The sequence below is a fragment of the Triturus cristatus genome, chromosome 2_2 (genome assembly GCF_964204655.1).
Source record: "Triturus cristatus chromosome 2_2, aTriCri1.1, whole genome shotgun sequence".
NCBI classification, from domain to species: Eukaryota; Metazoa; Chordata; class Amphibia; order Caudata; family Salamandridae; genus Triturus; species Triturus cristatus.
In genome coordinates, this window is record NC_140582.1 from 1,097,312,957 (window position 1) to 1,097,336,045 (window position 23,089).

Below are 23,089 nucleotides of genomic sequence, written 5' to 3' on the forward strand. Positions count from 1 at the left end.
GCTGTTTATTTGAAACAAGGTAGACATACTGGCTCGGTCATCGGTTCAAAACATCAATATATAAATGAGGCCTTTAATGTATATAAAAAGCAACCCTATTGACTTTGCCAAAGGGACACTCCATTAACAAATTAGCCGCATGGCATAATTTACCATTATAGTAATCGAATGCATTCATTATTAAATCACACACAGAGATATTTCTTAATAGTAATTTTCAAAAAAACAGTTTGAAGCACTTTTATACTTTCAATAAATACAACACATTGTGTTTGACTTGTTCTTGAACGTTCTTTAGGCCACATAGGGCAGCCGTAAGACCAATCACAAAGGGTCCCCACACTCTAGCTGAAGAGCAAACAGCTCCAGCTCGGAGTGGTTTGAAAATGATGGCAATCTCTCCTCGGGTCATGCATTCAAGGATCCAGGAGACTGAAGGTTATTTATTTATTTATTTTTTAAACATTCCTGTGGGTATGTAGTGTTCCCTGCAGCCCCCCACAACACTTATTTTAAGTGCCTCTACCCCTCCTTGGTGCACCACAAGAATTCTAGTCTTTAAAAACAAGTCCACACAGGTCATTGTTCGCATCTCCAAAGCAAGAGCTGTGAGTATTACATGAGTGGCCTCGCTGCTTCAATATTGAAGCGGCGAAGTTGATACCCGGCTAGCGGCGGGAGCCAGCAGCTTTCGCCTCCCTGCCGCTCCTTGCATGCCTGGAGTGCACATGCGAGCCCCCTTATCATAGGTAGCAGGAGCATCACACTACCAACAGGGCATGCCCCCGTCTTACTATTTGGAGTCTCAGAATGGTGTCCCGAGACCCAATACAGTTATGCCCCTACCCCACGGTAGATCTGCAAGTATGGGTAGGGGACCCACACATGCCACCTACAGAAATGTATTAATAAACAGGAATACGTGCCTACTCTCCCACACCCTGCCCCTTTCCTGGGGGATATTATTGAAAAAGTGTGGGACCTTCATTTTTTGCTCTTTTTATTAAATTTTAATGTGGCACTGAAAAATACATTGTGATTTTTGGCCTTAAGGGTGGGTTACTCTAGGGAACCCCCATACCACAGGGTCTAGGGGGCAAAGCAATACTTACTCAGTTCCTGTGTAAGGTTTTTTTTTCTTGCTACAACCTAGGGACAGAGTCCCAGAGTCCTAAAATAGCTGCTAAACACCTTTGTGGATGTGGATAGCAGCCAATCAGGTCTTATCTTTTAATCTACCGGTAGCGTGGTACAGCAGTGGCTGGAAATATCTATAAATTGTGAACCTTAATTTCTCAAAAACTACTGAATGGATTAACACCAAATGACAAAATGCACGCTTTCTGTGTAAAGATTTAGCTTCCTGACAAATTTGGAGCGACTCCATTCCGCTATTTAAATTGAAGCGCTATTCAATTTTCCCATTAGAAATTGCATGGGGAATATGAGTTTTGGGACCACCCCTTTCATTTCGTCCCTAATTGACTAATCACCCGAGCCTTTTCAGGAATGATCTGAGGTGACTGAACCCTTTTTTTTTTTGTTTTAGAAAGTTTCAAGAAGAACAATATAACGTCGCCAAAGTTATTAGCAAACCAGAAAATCCATTGCCTATGGAAACCTGGTCCTAACTCCAACTACACAGAAGCAACTGCCACCGTGTCATATAAACAATAATATATATATATTGCCATTGATACAGAAACCCCAAAGACGAAATGTCACCAGATTCCTGAGAGGGTATGTGTATGTATGTGTGGTTGTGTGTGTTGTCATGTACCTCTAATGGTCTACTGTTTGATGTATATTTGGGTGAATGCTTATGTAGATATTGTTTTCGCACTCGTTATGCAGAGTGATCTGCAGGGAGCTGCCTCATTTGTTTACGGACAAGCTGACGATCCAGGATTTCAGAGAACTGCAGTGTACGTGTGCCCGGAGTACTGGAAAGCTCACTTCACCAGAGTTCTTCATTACTATACTGTACTTAATAAATGCTCATATCTAACATCAGCTTTGACTGGAATCACTCTGTTACATCTGGCGACAATTAGGAGAATCAACATCGAGAGTATCCCTGGAGTCAAGGGAAGTTAGGCGACACGAGTGTTACTTTCACAATTGGCACCCTCATACAGAGGTCGGATCATTCAAGTAATAATTGGGATGATAATAGTTCCACGGAGACTGCTAACAAGCTTACTGCTTTCAGTGGCTTCGTTGGTGGATGTGGTCGCAAGCTGCCAACTCTGCAGGGGCTGCCAGATTACTCGTGGCCTCTAGAATGAACCAGTGGAGGATCATTTTGTGCGCTTAATTCACACACACTTTCGATACAAACATCATCTTCTTGTGAATGTGTTCTCTAGATAAGTTACAAGAGTAACTCATCGTGACACATGCATGCTTACTGATGTGCTAACCCCTTATTGTGAGCATTGAAGGCATAGTGTATTATTTTTTTTCAAATGTTAAGGCACAGCTTGTAAATCCTTACACGAATTGTAAGGGTTAACACATATCTTTAATTGATGCTTACTAGCAGTTGACTCCTACGATTATTTAAAAATTCCAAAAGGACTTAAGAGAAAACACATCAAATTTGAGGTTTTGTACGATTGATACAAATATTTTTTTGTAAAGACAATGTAAGGAGTGTATTTACCTTTGCCTTTTTTACAGTGCCCTGGGAACCCACCTCCAAAATGATAAATGAGGATTTGCACTTTATTTGATTGCTGTAGAAGGAGAAAGGTTTACTACAAAAAGGAAGTTATGTTTGCTTTATAAGTGTGTGGGTTCTAAGGGAAAACAAAATGACCATGTTACTGAGATTACATAGCAATTTCTGGTATCCGAGGAAAATTTAGTGGAGTTTACTGAATTGCAAATATCCTACTTTCCATGAAACACTGGATTTGGTAAAGGGAATTAAACTATCAATTGAAGCATCCAAAGAATGGAATACCTCTAATGAGTGTTAATCCATCAATGTGGTAGTACTTATAAGTTGACCAGCAAAGAACAAGTTGGGTAGCGTATGGTTTAAGTGTGAATTAAGATCACAGCTGGCAAATTCCAAAGCTTGCCAGGCAAGCGTAAAGCAAGCTCTACAGTGCAGGAAACAAGGGCAGTTGGCAAAATGTCTCCCACAAGATGAAAGTCTGTTTAGATCAACAATATTGTTGAAAACTGAACTACAGAAGATGTTGCACACTTAAGTGTAGTTCTGTCCATTTGGACTGGGTTCAGGAATAAATAAGCCTTTGCAATGCAATAGGTCTCGCATTTACGAGAATTTGAGCTATTGGCATTGTAAATGCCTTTTATTTATGTTTTGGTTTTTAAAACATAAATAAAAGGCATTGTCATTTACAATGCTAATAGCTTAACCCCTTCAGTGCCCATGACGAGATGGTCTCGTCATGGGCCGCGGTTGCGCTGTGCCCATGACGAGACCATCTCGTCATGAACTCCGCCCGCTAATAGAAAGGCGGGGAAAGGGCGGGGCATGCAAGAGGTTAAACTCTCGGAAACGCACGCCAAGTGCATTCCAAATGCTTGTTTTATAAAAGCGCCTCCTGAAAGCGCGCATGGCAGGCTGAATGTTGCAGGAAAGCATGAAGTGCCTACAGTAGGAGAAACCATTAAAGAAAGTGGTGCTTACAGAGTAAATAAGACGTACCGTGTAGCAAATGAAGTAAAAGGGCCAGTCCTCATGGGAGCATACAAATGAAGACAAGGCGGTACTAACGAGGGACTAACAAACCTATTAACGAATCAGAAGCCAGCATTTAGGAAGGACAATGAGACAATGCCACAAGCCAATTTCAAATATGGGCGGAGAGTGGGCAGGGTTTCCAGTCCATACTCCAATAGAGCATGGCTCGCAGAGCAGCGCATCTGCTGCCCAGGCTCGACCTAAAAAGGGGATACAATATGCATGATGATAGGTGACTGTAGACATGACTTCCCCATTACTACTCTTTCTGATGGGGAGATAAAAAAAGATACGTTTGGACTTTTTGTTAACTTTAAAACCTTCTCTAACCATAAAGTTTGCCTTTCAGTGGCTGTAATGTATTAGTCTGATGCGAAGAAGGAAAACCTGGTGTGATACTAAGTCCACGAACAGATACACAGAAACACTCATTAGCCATCTAGAACTTGTTACTGGTGATACTGAACACATTCTGTAGTGTTCTGACTTTATTATGCTGAAGTATCCATGTTAGGTTGGTGAGGTCATGTGTTCAGAATATGTTCCTTTTTAGAATGTTCTTTAGGTGGAATGTGATTCATTGAATGTCAAGTCAGTTATATCCGTTATGTTGGAGGATGAGGTCTTAAGATTACTTGCTACATTAAAGAACCCTCTAATAATCTACAGCTGCCAGCTTGGTTCATGATTATCATCAATACTACATATTCTCAAGACATAAAATGTGTCGGAGTATAGATTTAGAAATACAGAATGTTTAATATAAACTTCTATTAAAATGAAGGTGCAAACCAGTTACTCGGGGATGTTCACTAAGCACAGGGGATGACCTTAAAAACATATTAACCTGTTTGTTACCGATGGTGTCATTCAAAGTGTGGATTCTTCAGAGTGGAAGTCACCCACAGTGGCGGAGAGGGAAATGGAGGGGGGAGAGAGAGAGAGAGAGAGAGAGAGAGAGAGAGAGAGAGAGAGAGAGAGAGAGAGAGAGAGAGAGCGCGTGTGGTTTTACCTGCTCCTTCCACATCTAGATTTGCTCTAGGCCATCATGTGCCCTGACAAACTCATGTTATTTATTAGGCAGTTGAACAGACATGAATATTCACATTGCCTTGTTTTGTAGTCTAATGCCTGCAATAAACAATTTAACAACTACTGTCTTGCTGTACATCTTGTGGAATTTGCATTTTGAAACAAAAATATTCAAAAACCTTTGAATATATTAAAATGTCAAATATTTTCAAAGGCTCTAAATGTAATGCACGTCTGTTTCATATTCAAAAGAATTTAAAATAATGGTTCTGATTTTACCTAACGTGAGAGTATTTGATAATTCAGCAGCCACGCCTATGAATACAAACCACTGGAAAAAGACCTGCTTGATTTCTATTTGACAGAAGTAAAGCTCGGATGAGATGTAAATTACGTTAAAAAAAACAGACATCCCAAAGGGTGAGCATCGGCTGCTGCACGCGCCGCTTACAATGAGGGAATGAATTAATTGTACTGCGTCGTTTTATTTAGAGCTTTCTACCCCTGACGCGAGAATTAAGGGCTTAATTCATCACCAAGAGCCATGCTACATATTTAATGCACATATCTAAAGTAATGCACACGTGACTGGGTAAAATGGTAACCGATGCTGAGGAGAAGCTCACAATTAGAATAACTGTGGTTAGGAAGTGATCAATGGCACAGATAATCATTCACCTGCCTTCAAGGACCGGTGGGTTTTCTTCAGCCTCTGATGAGTCAGACACGGGGAAGAGATTACCTCAATGCTAATCCCTCTGAATGGGGGCGCCGGGGGGGGGGCTCTCGCTATAGATGCCCCGGGCCTGTGAAGGCATGCGGCGGGGGGAGGCAGGGTGGGGGGATGACATCACCCCCTTACAGAGCATTACCTCACCGCTTCACACACTCGGTGAGTCACCCTGCAAGCTGTCAGCTGTCTCCAGGAGGGCGGAATGTGGGTTAACAGGCACGGCACGCGCCGCAGGGACAGCAGGGGGATTAGGGTTAGTTCAGCCTCACTGCACAGAAGGCAAGGCCATGTGGAGGCGAATTAAGCCGACTGGCGGGAAAGCTTAACACTTCTAATGCAGACCATCAGTCCCCGGAATAAACAACCAAGAAAGACATACTGGTAAAGGAAGGGAGCATAACCGCAAACAGTACCCAAATAAAAAAAAATAAAAAAATATATATATATATATATATATATTCACTGAAAAAACCATAGGTTTCACACATGTTATAGTTAGCTGGACATTTTACTGATAAAAAACCAATGAAATTCCCCCGTTATAGTTACTGTAGGCAACTATAACTCACGCGACCGTAATCCTCTGCTGATGCTAATACTGTATTTAGACACTTATTTGCCCATGTCTTCTTCCATTAAATTTTAGCTATACATATATTACAAATATTTTTTTTTCATAAAGACACATATGTCATCAGCAGAGGATTACGGTCGCGTGAGTTATAGTTGCCTACAGTAACTATAACGGGGGAATTTCATTGGTTTTTTATCAGTAAAATGTCCAGCTAACTATAACATGTGTGAAACCTATGGTTTTTTCAGTGAATTTGCAAGGTTTTTTAAATGCTAATTCCTAACTATAACGTGTGTGAAACCTATGGTTTTTTCAGTGAATTTGTACGGTTTTTTAAATGCTAAGTTACTTTACGCCATTTGTGGCGTGCGCGCCCACTTAACGCAGTTCGTTCTGTGCGCGCACGGTGCGCTTCGCGCACCATGCGCGCACAGTGAGCACGCGGTGCGCTTCGCGCACCGCGTGTCCACGTTACGCTAGATGGGCCATGAACGCACGATGCGCTTCGCGCACCGTGCGCACATGGAGGAAACATATGATGAGCATTGTTGTGAATGGAAAAATATATGTTTTGTTTGGGAGCTATAAGCCATGCACAAATGGTGCCCTACGGGCATCATTTGCACACGGGGTGGGGAGAATTTGGATATTTTTTTTTTTTTTTATTATTTGCTACCGTACGCGTACGGTAAGCGTAATCGGCGAAATTTTCAAAAAAATAAAAATTGCCTTTTTTCACTTGGGGGATCGTTGGGGACACCCCCAACATGGCTAGGTGCTTGGGAGCTGTCTAAACAGCCCCTTTACATCTTTTTACACTTTGTTTATCCTCCCCCCCCCTCAGAGTGCGAGAGAGAAAATGGTGGCCGCCGCTTCCTGGTTTCGACCGATTCGAATGTTTACTAAGATCTAACGGCCAATCAGAATCGCACTCGCGCACGTCACCGTACGCGTACGGTAAGCGCACCGTAAGCGCACCGTAAGCTGGCTCAGATATATATATTGATTTAAAGGCTATTTTCTCAGAATCTACTGAACAGATTTACACCAAACCTACAAAAGGCACTTCCTTGACCTGGGGACTACCTCTCTGCCAAATTTCATTAAATTCTGTTCAGCCGTTCGGGCTGTAGCCCTGTCTAAAGGTCCTATGGAAAAATGCATGGGAAAAACGCGTTTTGGGACCCCCCTTTTATCTCAGCCCCCGCTTGACGAATCCCCCCCGAGACTTTCAGGGTAGGAGCGGAGCGTAGCGCCCCACCTATTTTGAAAAATTCGCGAGGATTCGTCGACCGGCGCCAAAGTTATTCAAAATAGAATGTTGCGGATTTCCTATGGAAACGTGGTCCTAACTATAACTACCTACTGGCGACCGCCAGTAGGTAATATATATATATATATATATATATATATATATATATATATATATATATATATATGTATGCATGCATGCATGTCACGAGCGGTTCACTTTTCCCGGATTGTCAGGCACTCTGAAAGGTGCGTAACCAACGCGGTTGAACCAAACCCCAATTCAATGAAGACAAAACCTCCCTGGGGAAGTAATTGGTCGCACTCCAGCAGTATTCTTCCCAAAGTCTTAATTTATTCTTAAATCATTTTCCTTTTCAGCCACAAAACACAGATAAACCCACGCGTTTCGGTATCTCCATATAGCTTGGTACCTTGATCTGGCTGAAAAGGAAAATGATTTAAGAATAAATTAAGACTTTGAGAAGAATACTAATACTGCGGGAGTGCGACCAATTACTTCCTCACGGAGGTTTTGTATGTATGTATGTATATATATATATTTTTTAAAGTACATATCGATTTCCACTGCTTACCTGACAGCAATAAAGTGCAAATGGGATAAAGACAACTTCTCTACTTGCAGAATATAAAAATACTTCACACAAATCCTCATTTTGTGCGAAAAAATAAAAACATCCGTTATCGAGTTTAATTTTCCGACCACAAAGATTGTGCTCATCAGCTGGGCTACAGTTTCCGTTTTTTTGTCTCTTAATTCACCTTTGCAGGACGAAACTCGAAAAAAGGCCGCCTTTGCTTTTCGAAAGCGACAACTAGAACGTAGCCAGTGACAGGAGTGGTGTCTTCCTTTAGTCTTTAAGCACACACAAAATACAAAGAGAAAGTAGGTACAACCCTCCCACAGGGGCGCTGACCTCCTGCTGCTCAGCTGTCAAGATCAAGCTATTTTTTTAAGTGTCAGAGACAGAACCCCGACGTCCAGCACATTATTAGTTAAAGCTTCCCTCAAAGAAGTGGCATTGGTTCTGCAAGCCTAAACAAGTGTTACAGGAATCCCTACAACTGGACTCGGTGGAGGCTGTATTCAGTGCTAACTGGATGACAGGGTTAACCGCATGTCTGGAAGCAATCTGCTGAAAAATGGAGCACCCAATAGAATTATTGTCACAGAAGTTGAGCAACATTTTCCTCTGACGGGCACCTCTTCCCACAGGTTTGTCACCCTATGAAAGGCAAAGCAATAAAATAGCCTTGGAGCTGCCGCTGAGTAGTGTCTGTTGACCACAAAGTTGTGCAACACAGCCCTGACAATATGCCCATCACTGCATGCTTGGGCTGTAAGGCAGTGATGTTTAGCAAAAATATGCAAAGACGCCACTGCTTTCGGTGAAATACACCAATAGCTGATCATCTACGCTGCCCAGACATTTGGGGAATATGCACTGAGACACTACACTCCAGGATCAGGTCAATGCAGCAGCTCTTTCACCTCGGTGAGATGAGTGGGAGGGAAGAAAGAAGGAAGCATGATGCACTGGAACACGTGAAAGGCAGAAACCACTCTCAATAAGAAAGATTGACGAGTACCCTTGTTTATCAGGATAAAAGAGGATAACAAAACTAAATAGTTGCCAGACCAAAAGGGCTGAAATTCACTCAACCTCCGGGTCGAATTTATTGACTCAACAAGGCAGTTTTTCAGAGTCAGAGGTCAGACCAAGCAACTGTGAAACAATATTAACATAAGATTTAATTTCTACTGAACATTTAATGAACTTGGAAGAAAAATGTGGTGTAAACCTTTCAGAAAATACGTCAAAAGTGGTGACTTAGAAGGCTGGACAGAGAGACAGATATGGCAGCCAAATAAACCTTTACAGTAGACACAGCAAGCACTGCTGGGCAAGAGACAGTGCGAAGCATAGTATATCGGAAAGGGATAACAGAAATAGATGGAGACTATGAAGCTCTCAATACTGATGAAACTTTCTCCAGCATCCTGCATGAAAGGATTTTATGACAGCCAAGATGACATTTGCAACTTCCGGTTGCAAGCAGAAGGCCTCTTGGTCAACCTTCACCCATGCAGACGCAGCATTTGTGGATTGGGATTGATGAGCAGGTGCAGATATCTAACGCATCATCAAGCCTTTGTTCTGGATACATCTGCATGGAGCCAGCACCATCACTACTTGCTGCGAGAGCCCATCACCTTACACAAAGGTTGTCTGCACTACAGCCTGAAAAAGGCATTTGAAAGGGAACTACACCAAACCATTCCCAGAGCCCTAGACAATGGATTCATATCCTGTTTCTTTAAAAGTGGGATCCAATCTACCCAACTTTATTCCACTTCCATGTTTTTCTTGATCAAGCACAGAAGTGTGCCACAGAGTACTAGAAGAGCTGCTGTGTAACTAGGACTGATGTCTGCATGACAGTAATTCTCCCTGAGGTGAGGGAACATCACCTGAAGTCAGTCAGTGCAACTTGCTGAAGCAGCTGTGAGCCTACTTACAACCCTCACGCCTGCTGGCATTCTACTCAGAGGATCGGAGAGTGTTTTGCCCTGGAGGTGGTTAGGATAAGTTTATCTGAGCATTTGTCCTTCAAACAAATACAAATCAATGCCACAGGAGGGGGAGGAAAGATTGTCCTGAGGGAGAAGTTCAGCCATAGTCCTGGTACGAGTAACAGTCAAAAGTAGCCAGCTTCGGTGTGCACCTGTCCCTGACCGGAGGTGAGGGAGAACCCTCATCCCCCTCTTCCAGCATCACTTTGTGGTTCACTTGGGAAGCTATGGAAAGCAACATCAACTTTTATCAGCAGTGCAATCTCCAGCCTCTCTGCTGTGACCCAACAGATCTGCCTGCGTCCATAAGACGCGTCTAGACATCGTCTGATGTGACCCAAGAAGAGGGGGTGCCTCCGTGCCCCTGTTCCACTACCAGAGAATCTGCTATATGGCTGCAAAGAGCGTGGAATGGCCACCACAATGCTGAGCAATGCTTCGCCCTGGGGGAAACAAGAGGCCATGTGTGGGGGTTGGTATTTATAGGTGTAAGTAGCCAGCACTCACGGGAGAGCTAGAAAACACATGCATTCTCACGGAGTGTTCAAACGGAAAGTACATTGTAGTTTCTTCCATGTGAGCAGCAGATGGATACAAGTCAGTCAATCAAAAGGATGGCAAAGTAGCAACGCTCCAAGGGAGGGACAAACACAAGAAAAGGTAGGTAAGCCACTGAATGCGAAGGAAGTACAATGCAGCAACAATAAGCCAACTGATGGTAAGCAATGGGTGGGGATCGAAGCCCACTGTATTTTTTTAGTAGAAACCACAAAAGGCTTTTGCCTAGAACCCAGCTGCCTGGTAGGCGAGAACATAAAAAAGAATCTACCAAAGGACACATCTGTACTGTACAGAGAGAGGACTTAAATAATAGTCCATCCTCCAGGTCTCGCCACTTATCCCTCACCACGTTGAAAATTCAACACCATATAGAGATACAAATTCATTGAGAAAAATAAATTACTTAAGGGATGGCTGTAAAGCAGAACATCAAGGCAGATCTGTCTTGTTTCTCTTCCCTAGACTCACAGCGGACTGAAGAGTCTCAGTAATCACCTTCATTCAACATGGGACCTGCAAAATGACTTATAGCAGACAGATAACACAATCTGACAGCCCCGGTCACTCCCTTATTCTTATAACTCACTGCTAAGCACTGTGGCCTCAGACATGATATTCTGGTCACTCACAGACAATGCCAGAACGCTTCCCACATAGCATGTATGGCACCTTTCCAACCAAGCACCCTCCACAGTGTAGCAAGCTCCCTGTCCAATAATGAGCTTCACTGCCACACAACAGGGAATGAAGTACTTTACAAATACTACTCTTACCACCACATATACACATACACAGTGGTGGGGCGAGGGCCCCGCATCAATGTGACATCCTGCCCCATTCTCCACGTTCTGGCTTGCCCAGTCATCTTCTTCGGCTCAAATGACTTGTATTTAGAGTGCAACTAGTGGAGAATGAATTCTTCACAATTGTTTTAGAAGCACCTTTTGATGACTCTGGTTATACCTATAGTGCTCCCAGTCTATCTATTGCCCTCACAAGGCTATAGAGATACAATTTTTCCTCCCAAAGTTTTATATAGCGCAAACTTGACCCGAAGGTATAATGTATCAGAGCATTTACATGAGCACCAGTTGCGTTACATTCATTTTTGTTAGGCACGGGGAGATTAAGTGTTTGCCCAGAATCACAGGATATTGAGCGTCGTTGCAGAGACGAGAACCCGGTTCCCCAGATTTGAGGTCGATCACCCTATCCTCTCCCCAATGGTTCGTGGTTAGTCTATTCATATTGCATTCGTATTGTACTATGGTGAAAGGTATTTACAGACAATTGATACAATCTGTGCCATCTCCTTCGGATGCCCCCGCCACCTTTCCCCTATGAGTAGCTGTAGTTTGCTTATGCAATGTTACGGTGATTTGTATATCGTACATTCAGGTGGCCAGAATGCACTGTCTGAGTTCTCCATGTTCTCCCCAAAAATGTATAGTGATCATTCACAGTGTGAATGATTTCTTCAGGGACAACGCACTGAATATAAAAATAAAATGTGGTTCCTGACCATTTGAACAGACCCGGGGTCTGTACTGCAGAGACCCAAAGAGGTTTTACCGCTGGCTGGTTGCTGGCTACAACTTACTTTCACCCAGAGGCTTGCCCGAAAAAAAGAAGTCGTGCAGCCTGCTTGGCTCTCTAGATAGACCTTTCCATTTGTGCAGAGATGCGAGATGTCTCTACAAAGGACCCCCACCCAGCAAATCATCATCTCTCTTCAAGTTACATTCAAGGACTGTACAGTGCAGTGAGGATTTCTGCGTTTGGGAGAATTAAACTATTTTTTGAAGGAGACTTGCCTTCTTATTGACTGACTTTCTGACAGTGCCCACGAGGAACAGCCCTCCACTGCCAGCTCATTGCATTTGCTTTGCAAGGGGAACGCATTTTGCAGACTTGCTCACAGACAGCTTCTGAATATGGCCAGATAGTGTGTTGCTGATCCATTCAAAGTTAGGCCTCAGCATATTATCTCACAGAACTCCCCAGACCATGCCCTGCTTCGAAGATTGAGAGCTGAACGGCCATGAAGGGAAGAGGAGCTGGCCAACCCCGAAAAACAGAGCACGACCCAGCTGAACTCGAGTCTCCATGGAGCACTACTCAACTGGAAATGAGTTCCTGTTGCCCAGAAAACCAGAGACAAACACCAGAAACATCCAACATCTGCATCACCCGTGGGGCCCTCAGAGGGCATAAGAGCCCACCTAAAGCCTTTTGGCGAGCCTCTTGAACAGCTGGACACAGAGAGAGCCTGAACACCCTTCTCAAAGCTCGAGAGAGGTAAGAGGGTGTACTTCTCTACCATAAGTCCCACTTGGGGGTCTGTTTGACTGACTATGATAGTGAAACTGTTTGAGTCATCTATAAAAACCTTACAGTTTTGAAAGTTTCTCAGGTGCATTAGGGCCACTGCTCCTGACAATTACCAATGGGTGAGTAGGTTTAGTGGTTGCACTGCAATCCTGTGGTAACCTCCTCTCACCCATCCTGGAATACAACCTGCCACTTGCTAGATATAGCCCCCAATGTTGGGTAACACAACAGGGGCATAACTCCGGTGGCAAGTCCATTCCTAACACTGTATCCCTCGTTCAAACACTGACTTTTGGAAACGTTTCGGTTACAAATGGTCCATTGTGATTGCTTTCCGTGCCATTGTAATGACATATTAAAATGTTGTTGCCCTTTTAAGTCTAGGTTCGAACTCCGATTTGGGGATAGAGGCTTTTGCCATCTAGAAAACCAGTTTAATCTCTGCGATGGGGTTCTGAGCTTTACCTCTGCTTTGGACTTCGTGCTTGAAGAAAAAAAAACCCGGGCGGCAAGGCACCACACAAACGTCACGTCAGATTATTAAGCAAAGAGCACATCACTGAAAATACTGCAGAGATTCTGGTTCACTTTAGAGGCTATTAACAGTTGGTTAAAAATTAGAAAGGGTACTGCTGCTTTGCAACATATGCAAATTCTGCATGATGATCACAGAGAATAATGTGTAATGTGCTTACATTGCCTTTGTAGGAACCTGGGGTCACCAGGCCCTATGGGCGGTAACGTGGCGCGAGCCGGTCGGGCAACCAGAGGGCTATGTGTTAAGCAACCATACACCACACACTCCTCATGGACTAGGGACACACACAATGAGTGACGCCACACCGTTTAAATTATGCAAATACTTCAAGTTTATCCAAGGAGAGCTGGTCAGTTGCAGTTCAGGAAATAGCAAGGCTATACATGTGTTATAATACCATCAATCACTAGATACGGCAATCCTGACGATGTACAGGCAGTGCCTAATCTTATACATACACTTCCTGAAGATGGCTCAGCACGGGTGATTATAGCGCTGCGCGCGTCAAGCAAGGTCTTTCTCTGAACAGGACATCTAACACAGAGCACTACTCGTAATGGGTGACACTGGATACGTTAACATGGAGCCTGTAGAACTGAGCGCTCCTCGTAATCAATGGCACTTAATACTGTGAAGCAAGGCATATCAAACAAAGCGCTACTCGTAATGGATGACACGTAACACTTTCAAGCGGAACATATAACATAACGCGCTACTCGTAATCTCTGGCATGTAATACTTTTGAGCAGAGCATATAACACAACGCGCTTCTCGTAATCACTGGCATGTAAATACTTTTGAGCAGAGCATGTAAATACTTTTGAGCAGAGCATGTAACACAACGCGCTACTCGTAATCTCTGGCATGTAATACTTTTGAGCAGAGCATATAACACAACGCGCTACTCGTAATCACTGGCATGTAATACTTTTGAGCAGAGCATGTAACACAACGCGCTACTCGTAATCACTGGCATGTAAATACTTTTGAGCAGAGCGAGTAAATACTTTTGAGCAGAGCATGTAACACAACGCGCTACTCGTAGTCCCGGTCTCTCAGGACGTGGAAGCGGAGTCGGTGGCGTGAAGCGCCACGCGAGGGTAATGTCAGTCAGTACTTCGGAAGGCTTCCAGCGGGGAGTGTTACCGGACTCGAGGAGCAAGTCCCTATGCTCCGGTGCAGTTCACAAGGCACCGCACTCAGTCTCGCTGAAGGGGGGGACACGGAACGGATCCCTCGGCGGGGTCTCTCCGTCGCGCAGGCAGGGGAGGGTACTCCCACGGAGGGGACAACCCGGGCCAAGTGCGGTGTGGTTCCCAGACCAGCAGGGGGCGCACCAGGGGGGATCTCGGCCTCCGGGCTTACCTCCGTCTCGGCGTCAGCAGGCATCCGTCCTCACGACGATGGGGGAACTCGGCCCGACCTTGCGCACCTCCTCACACGGCTGCGACGGGGCCCCGGGCTTCTCCTGGGCCTCGCGACACAGCAGGGCACTTCTCCAGGGCCTCGCGACACAGCAGGGCACTTCTCCAGGCCTCCAGGCCGCGGCGATGAGTGCACTGGCTTCGTCGTCGCAGGGGGGGGCTCAAGTTAAGGATGGGGATATGGTGCTCAGCGGAGCACGCTGCCGGGGGTCCCAGACCAGGGCAGGGAGCGCGGGGGTCACAGCGCTAGTACCTGGTCGATCCCCGGTGGTTTGGCAATCGGCTTAGTATTTTGTTCACTAGGGTAGCTTGGACATGCAGTCTCAGCTCTGGCATTCAAGGCTTACAGCTCGTCCTTGTCATGCAGTCTCAGTTCTTACAGTTAGGTTTCAGTTCTCAGTTGACAGATGAAGTCTTGTGGCGCAGATGTATCTGGCGCCCTTAAGGGGTTCTGTTACAGGGGGTAGGAATGGAGAGGGCGACTAGATCCTTCCTAGTCAGGCTGGCAGAGAGTCTCTGGGTCCTCCTACTACTGGGCAAGATCAGTGGGATTCACAGGGCACCTCACTCACTTAAGAGACAGTACCTAAATCCTGTCACTCTCAGAGGCATAAGTCCCTGGCTAGGCCCTACCGCCTACACTCCTGGTGGATTCTTCCAGCTCTGCTTCACCCCAATGGCCAACTCACCACAAAAGTTTCCCTCCCACTCTTAAGTAGCCCTAGGTCAGGTAACCTCTAGCCAAGGCGGCAACAGTAAAACCCCACCTCCCTTCTAGAAGGTTCCAGCACATTCCAGGAGCTTCCCCACTCTACCTATGGGACAAAAAGGCGGGCTGGTGTCGCAACATTGTTGTGGGTCGCAGCTAGGGTGCTACTATGAAAAACGACCACCCTGCAGTAGCAGGGGTCTGTGGCAGCCATCTTGGGTGAAGTAAGCACCTGCCCCTTAACACTACAAAAAGGAAAAAAATCAGGGAAAAGGGGCCAAGTCCAACAGCCTTCTACTAAAAAAACAGCAGAGCAGATTGAACAATGCTGAGCGACCTGTTAAAATAGAAATGCAGGTAATTCAACAAGCAAACTTGTTAACTGTTTCTAGAAAGCAGGCGATTCACAAAATAGGAAATAAGATTATGCAACATGTTATTGCTGGACAATGTGTTGTTACTGAATGAAAAGTAAAGACATGCCAGCGGATGTTGTAATATTTTGGCGCGAGTCAGCGAGCTGTTCATGCATCTAAGCTGCTAGTGGTTTAACCCTTTTGTGAGGTAATCGGATATTGCATGATAATGCCAAAATGGCAGGTGCCAGAAGAGAGGTGTGTGTGAACACGAAACTAGGCTGCCTGTGGCAATTGAGAAGCCAAGCACATGCTGCGAAGAGGCGTTAACATGTTGAAGGCAGCAATGTTGGGTGTGTGGGCGGCTCGCACTACTTGAGGCGGTTTTATAATTATCAGTTGATGCACATTAGAACACAGGAATGTCGGGAGCCCCACTAAAGACCATGGAGTGGCTCACGGCCAATAACAGCTGCTACATACTTTCTACTAAAACATTTCAATGTTTGTCTATTTGGTTCTCCCACTGCAATTAAGAACATTCTACCCATTTGGGTGGAATGTTCTAATAGCTTTACAATACATGGGATTCTACAATCACAGTAGGAAAAAAACTGTCTCGAATTTCTTTATAATATGTGGCGACTTGTGACGGACCCAGTCACCGATTACAATGAAATGATGCCAAAACTCAACTGTAATAACTTTTTACAGCTGAGTTCTAACTTGACAATGCCTACTGCCGGAGCCAGCAGCCAGGACAAACGGCAGGTCAGGTCACAGAGCAGAATTAAAGCTGCTGTTTAAAAAAGGAAGAAGGAAAAGTTGCTTTTGTTTTTTCTGGTCTGTTTTATAGCTTTCTAGTGACAAGCACAAACGAGATATTTATGGCAACATGTTCATGTTTTTTTGCAATCCTTGGGCAGTTATGGAAGTTAGAATCCTTCTGCATGGTTCTACTGCGTTTTAACAAAAAAATAACTGGTCTTTAACGGCTTCTAATATTTTTTTCGGCGACTATGTAACAGCTTTATTGATAGGTTTCATTTTGCACTTGAGATTCTACTTTTATTCTTTATGTTTGCAAATATGCCCTCTCTTTCATATATATACAGGATATGGATATTTGAAGTCACCTCGGAGTTCCATGATCTTGAAAAGGAAATCAGCCTTCGGCCTTCTTCCTTTATATGGCCATGGAACTCCTTAGTGACTCGCAATATCCTTATAAAGTACGGCAGGGAGTACCTTCCATATATGATGCATGGCAGACTGCAATCCGAGTATACAAACCTGTCTTGCATTTCCTTATTACAGATGGGATGTGAGGTCTCTACACATGCGCAAATACAGAATTACCTTAGCTGATCAACTGTAACAATTTATTGCAGCAGAGTTGTGACAACATAATGCCTGCTGCCAGGGCCAGCAGCCAGGGAAATAAATTAATCAATCAGTCAGTATTTATATAGCGCAACACCATCACCCCTAGGGGAATCTGGGCGCTGAGGTTGCTGCGTCGTCGGGAAAGGCATGCCACTGAGCAGCATTACTTTACAATTAAAACACTTTTCCTTATTATGATCTGCTTGTCTAAAATGAACATTGATCAGCATAAATATGAGATTTAAGGGAACATATTTATTTTCTGCATGCTATAGTTAATTTAAAAAATCACTTTGGTATCAGAGCAACGACCTTCCTTGAAGTGTGGGAGAGAGCCTGAATAAAGATGGGCTGGTAGGTGAAGATAATAGTTGTAGTACAGATTATCAGGCACGTAGAACACTTGCGGGTTTAGAGAGCCCACAAGGCAAGTTGCAGTGAGAAGCAATGTAGAAGATCAATTCTAGCCTTCCCATGGTAATTGTAAAACCTAGATTTTTAGCCTAGCTATGCATACTAATAAAACACAAAGATGTAGCTTGTGACAGGCAACACAGCACTTTTAACTAACTACAGAAGTTGTATTTAAGCTCAAACATTCTACAGAGCATTGCTCTTGCTTCTATATAACTAATAGCATTTGCTGGGGCAACAGACCCTACTAATCATGACGTTGCTCTAAATTGTGAAAGCTTCCTAGTTTCTTTTAGTTGTGTAAATTAGTTGACATCCTAGTTTACTTTCTATGTAAGATACAAAAAAATTGCTAACCATATGTTTATTGATTCATATATCCAAATTATTTTAACAGCAGGGGTATATCAGTACTAGGTGTTGTGTACAACTCTTTAGCTCACACGGAGACCTAGTTAAACAATTTAAGAAAACACTAAAAATTTCAAAAAATACTTTATTTTTATTGCCTAGAGACATGGGCTTGGAGTTTCCAGATATTTAGAAATAGGTGTATGATGTGCGGCTTAGTCCATCTAATCAGACACAATGGCCAGTAATGCTGACCACTTGCCCCCGATTCCTTGCTAGCACTAATGCCATCAACGGCTTTACAGCCCAATCCCCTTCTTGCATATTCTCCGTTTGAAAGGAACAAATGCGTAGTGGGAGGTACTAAAGGGGATCACCCCTTTAGAAGAAAAAAACCCACAAAAGGGTGAGTCGGAAAAGGCTTTTTTTTTTTTAAAGGGAGCCACAGGGCATGCGGGGTTGGCCTCACTTCCAGGTTGCGGGTTATCCTCCATAACAGACTGGCAAACCCCTTCCTAGAAAAAAATGTGTGTGAGAAAAAGGTGCTAAAACTACTAAAAAAACTTGGCTAACAAGGAGTGGGGGGGAAGAGGTCACAAATAAAGATAGCAAGATCTTCATTGAGAGAAAGACACCTTCGTACTGAGTGTGTCGTGTAAACGCCATGCAGCAAGCTTTCTAGAACAAATCGGCCACCACAGAATCAGCGTTAGGTGGAGCTAAATTTCATGCCACAGCTCGGTCCAATGTAGCGCAGTCTTGTGAAGCAGTTTACAGAAGCAGCAAAGGAGTTTATAGATCTACCTCTTCAATCCATCTCTAGAAGAGTATCTGTTGCAAAGTAACTGAGCAAAATCTAGTTCTGCGTGCAATGGCAGGCCAAGGTGCAGACGTTCTTTTCTTATATATGAGGCATGAAAATGTTCCCTTATATGCCCTTAAGTAAGTTCTTAAAAATTAACACTGCTACTGAAGCTGGAGAAGCATAGCCCAAGTGTATACTGAAAGGTTACAGACTTCTTGTCTTGTCTCTTCCACGGAGGAATGTTAAAATCTAGGAAACAATAACTTTGGGCCATCCAAATGAGTGCTACAGCACCGCCAGAGATGCATGTGAGGGAGTTTTAACACCCTAAAAAGTAAATGTGCTCTCATGTTGATACAGCTATGATCTTAAGATACAATATGTGTCATTATGGATTTACTCTACGAGGACTCTTAACAGCTTCTATTGCGAGTGGTATTAGGAGGGTGAAGCAGGTTTAATACCATGATTTTGTGGTTTTGACGGTCGTCGACTAAAGCAAATTGGTATCAATTCTGCCTATCAAGCAGATGCTGATTGGTATCAACACTGCTTACTCAAGTAGATGCTGAAAGGTGTTATAGGGTCATGATGATCCTACTGTAAAGTAAGCAAAATAGCTGATCATTCTAAAGCAATCTCATCCTAGAGAAGGACTTAAATTAGCTGCTTTTCCTAAAACTGTAAAGGTTTAATTTCTACATTGAGGTCTTATAGGTAGTACTCGACCAGAGGGAACTTTAAACTTTAAAATATTTGCACGATTTGGTCAAATATAGCCTCAACCCTTCTGTGGGAAAATTTAAGAACAAAATCTCATTCTAAAAGAGTATTTCACCCTGATCAAGGCACAGATCATGGCAACATAAAAGACACAACCATACCGGCCATCATTACTATGTACTTTCCTTGCACAATGTGTGGGTAGCTCACAACTCTCCAGCCCAATATCTCGAGTCATTTGTACAGACAGGAAAGCAGCTTAAGATTGTTAATGAGACTCAGACCCCTAATCAAGGTTCTATGGCCTTAGCTCATGTTAGGAAGAATGTCCAGTGAAGGCCCAGACCCAATGATCTGTCATCTCACCATTACATAAAGTACAGTGCAGCTCTTCTAACACAAATCACAACAAAGGTGGCAGAACCGTCTCTTTTGCCTTAAGCTCTAAAGGCGGCCCCTTTGCTCTACTGGTTAGGGTAGCGGGTCTTCTCCATACTTAGATTTCACTTCATCCCAGGAACCTACAAAGTAGGTAACTACAAATAAACACTGCTCTTAATCCAGAAACTCTTACAGCTGAATGTTTTTGCAAGTATTTTCTGAAGCCTGTCTCAGAGGGGGTCATTCCAAGACACACTTTACATTGTACACTTCTGCTGAGGGCGCTGGCCACAAGCAATCGAGACTGTCCCTCAAACAACGAACACAATACACGCAGATCAGTCTCCTCTCAGCTGTAGAACATACGTTCAAACAGAACTATAATAACAATGACCAAAAAACATAGCCTGACTCGCCCATGCTAAGATGTCTAACTAACACCCCCTATACAAATCCTGTTCCCCTCATATTAGTGGTGCGTGGTCATTCTACATCACACTTTTAACATCCGTTACCCCTCATGTGTCACCACGCCATGTAGGACAATTACATACAGCTGTAGCCAGATAGTTACTATTTAAAAAAAAACTATATTTATGCTGCTCTTATTCTATGTTGATTAATGTCTGTGTTGTGAATTTCTGTACAGTGCAAACCTCATTGAAAAAGCTCCACAGAAATGAAGGCAGGTGAAGCTAGCAGAGAATGATGTGTCATCCACTGGAAAACATAAGGAGATGTTACAAGTAAAGATGCAAATTAACTAGTCCTAAACAATGCCTTACCTCTGGTTTACTCAGACTAGAGGAGACTAAAGAGCCTGATCCAACATCCAGGTCCCACCGCTTCCTGCCATGGTTTTCAGGGTCCAGTGCAGAAATGCGCCCGTCCAATGTGCTGATAATTATCAAGGATCTGAAAAAGAAACCCAGAATCTTCAGAGAAGTTCCAAAATATATTTAAGCTTCTAGTAGTACACCCTAACATCAGCTTTTTTGAGGTCTGGGTTTTGACAGTACAGTTGTCAAACAGACTTATTGCTAACAATATAGAAAGATCGAGCTTTGGGCTGCATGGCAAATTCACCACTCCATACTATTACTGTTGGCTGTTTAGGTGTATCCTTCGGCCTCCACTCCAGTGCTTGCATTGAACTGCATTAGGAAATACTTTACACCTACAGCCCGCTGTGCGCTCCCTCTCGAGTGCCCCACTCTGATTTGCTAACGCCAGTAGTGTTAGCGTATTAAGGCCAGGCCTATTCACTTTGGCAGTGGAAGTATCAGGTTTGTTTTGTGTGTGTATCAGAGAAATTTACAAAGACAGAGGACTGAGAGAACTGGGAACTGAACCATATTCCAGATTTATTACATTCGGGAGTAGAAATTACTAATTAGCCCAACTTTGCTTATATCACCAAATTGAAGGAACTAAGTGAAAGGGAGGGCTTGACAGCTCATGTACAAACTGTTTTCAAACGTGAGCTTTCTGAGAACCAGGCGCTATCCTTACAGGTATTCCATTTACTGGAAGACAGGTTGGCTTATTCAAACTCATTTCACATTCTTACAGGACACTGTCATTGGCCATCGCCTTTTTAAAGCCCGGGTAATTTACTGCAGAATGGAAAGTATGGAAACGAGATTCCTATTATTCAAGAACATGATACAGATCTTAGGAGGTGGCAACCCCCTGCCCCCACCCCCTTTTTTACACAATGTGAGTACTCAACATTTCAAAAAAATCAGAGACATTTATCACAGCTGATTTCAAGCCACAGCCGATTCATTTTTAAGACCAAGCTAAATTAAACAGGCCAGCTCATCACCAAGTAAAAATTGGGATCATGTAGGCAGAAAGAGAAGAAACCATAGCGTTTAAGATGTGTGGGCAGTCTTTCTGGAACAAAATCAAGTAAGTCTGTTCTGTCCCATCTCACATTAGAATGAGGTCATAAAAAAAAGTCAACCTTGTTTGAGATCTAGACATAATTATCCTCTTCTTTAAAAACCATAGTATTTATTGAAGTAATATATGGCCTGCACAGAGACACAGTAAAGTGGCGGCATTAGCGAATGTTTCGAATCAAACACATACCAGGTGAACAGGGCTCAGAATCCATACCCTACGCCCATCCTAGATGACAACAAGAGGTTGTGCTGCAACTGACCCCTCGCCAGCCGCTATTTGGTGTTGGAGCTCCGGGAGGGGCAAGTAACTACTGGAATTAACAAGCGTTGTCATAGCCAACAGGTCTCGCCATTGGGACCTTATAAGGGTTTAGGTCGATCTATCTGCTTTGCCAATGTTCTTCAGCTATGTTGTAGAGAAGTTAAGTATTCAAATGGTTAATAAGCTGTCACTGAATTCAAGGTTTCTTTGGCAACAGGAGAGATAATGTAACTGCATCGCTGGGGTACATAGATGTAGAAACAAACACACAATTAAGGAAATGTATACATGGATAAGTACATAAATACATAAGAGCCAACAATAAGCTGATCTGCCCAGAACATATATCAAACGTGACTCCCTGCCCAGAACATATATCAAATGTGCTTCCTTTACTAATCAGTGCACATTGGAATATAAATGTACAAATTGATCGCGCATCAATGTAATTGTTCAAGAAAGCCGCGCTGCCTTGATAACACGTTGCAATGGCCGACCAGGAGGAACCGCTGCGAAGGAGTTGTGGACAAACCCCGACACGGAACTGTGGGATAAAGGCGCACATAGTCGATTAACCAATACAGTTCTAAGCACACTCATGCCAGATGGAATGAAAACACGCAGAGCGAGGAGGAAACTGCCGAGAGTTGGCAGGGAAACGCTAAAAACACATGGTAGAAGGGTAAACATGTATTGTAAGCACAGCAAACACGAGACAGAGAGGCGGGGGTGACAAGTGGGGTCGACGAGAATATATGGTCGCCTGCCAGCCTCACTCCGGTCCCAATATGCTGCTGGGTCTACCTGGTGTCAGCGAGGTGCCAGACCTATCTCATAGGGCCTCAGCAGCTAGATTGGTCGGGCTCCTGCTAACTACCTTTACAACTAAATGCCAGTTGATCTCTGGGGCGGAGGAGGTCGGTGGGGGTGGGGTGGGCAGGGCGATGTTCATCACAGATCTCTGCTTTTCACAAGCCATTATCTTTAAAATGCCCCTAAACGTTGCCAAAACAAATAGAATGAGTACATAA

At 43.8% G+C, this 23,089-nt stretch overlaps 1 protein-coding gene across 2 annotated transcripts in view; it reads right to left on the reverse strand.

Annotated features, from left to right (window-relative positions):
• The window catches only part of EIF2AK3 (eukaryotic translation initiation factor 2 alpha kinase 3), a 155,296-nt gene that overhangs the window by 93,032 nt on the left and 39,175 nt on the right, over positions 1 to 23,089 (reverse strand). For both annotated transcript variants that reach the window (XM_085642650.1, XM_085642651.1), the window contains exon 2: positions 20,672 to 20,801. In XM_085642650.1, the coding sequence (XP_085498776.1) occupies positions 20,672 to 20,801 (130 nt within the window). The remainder of the gene's footprint in view (positions 1 to 20,671; positions 20,802 to 23,089) is intronic.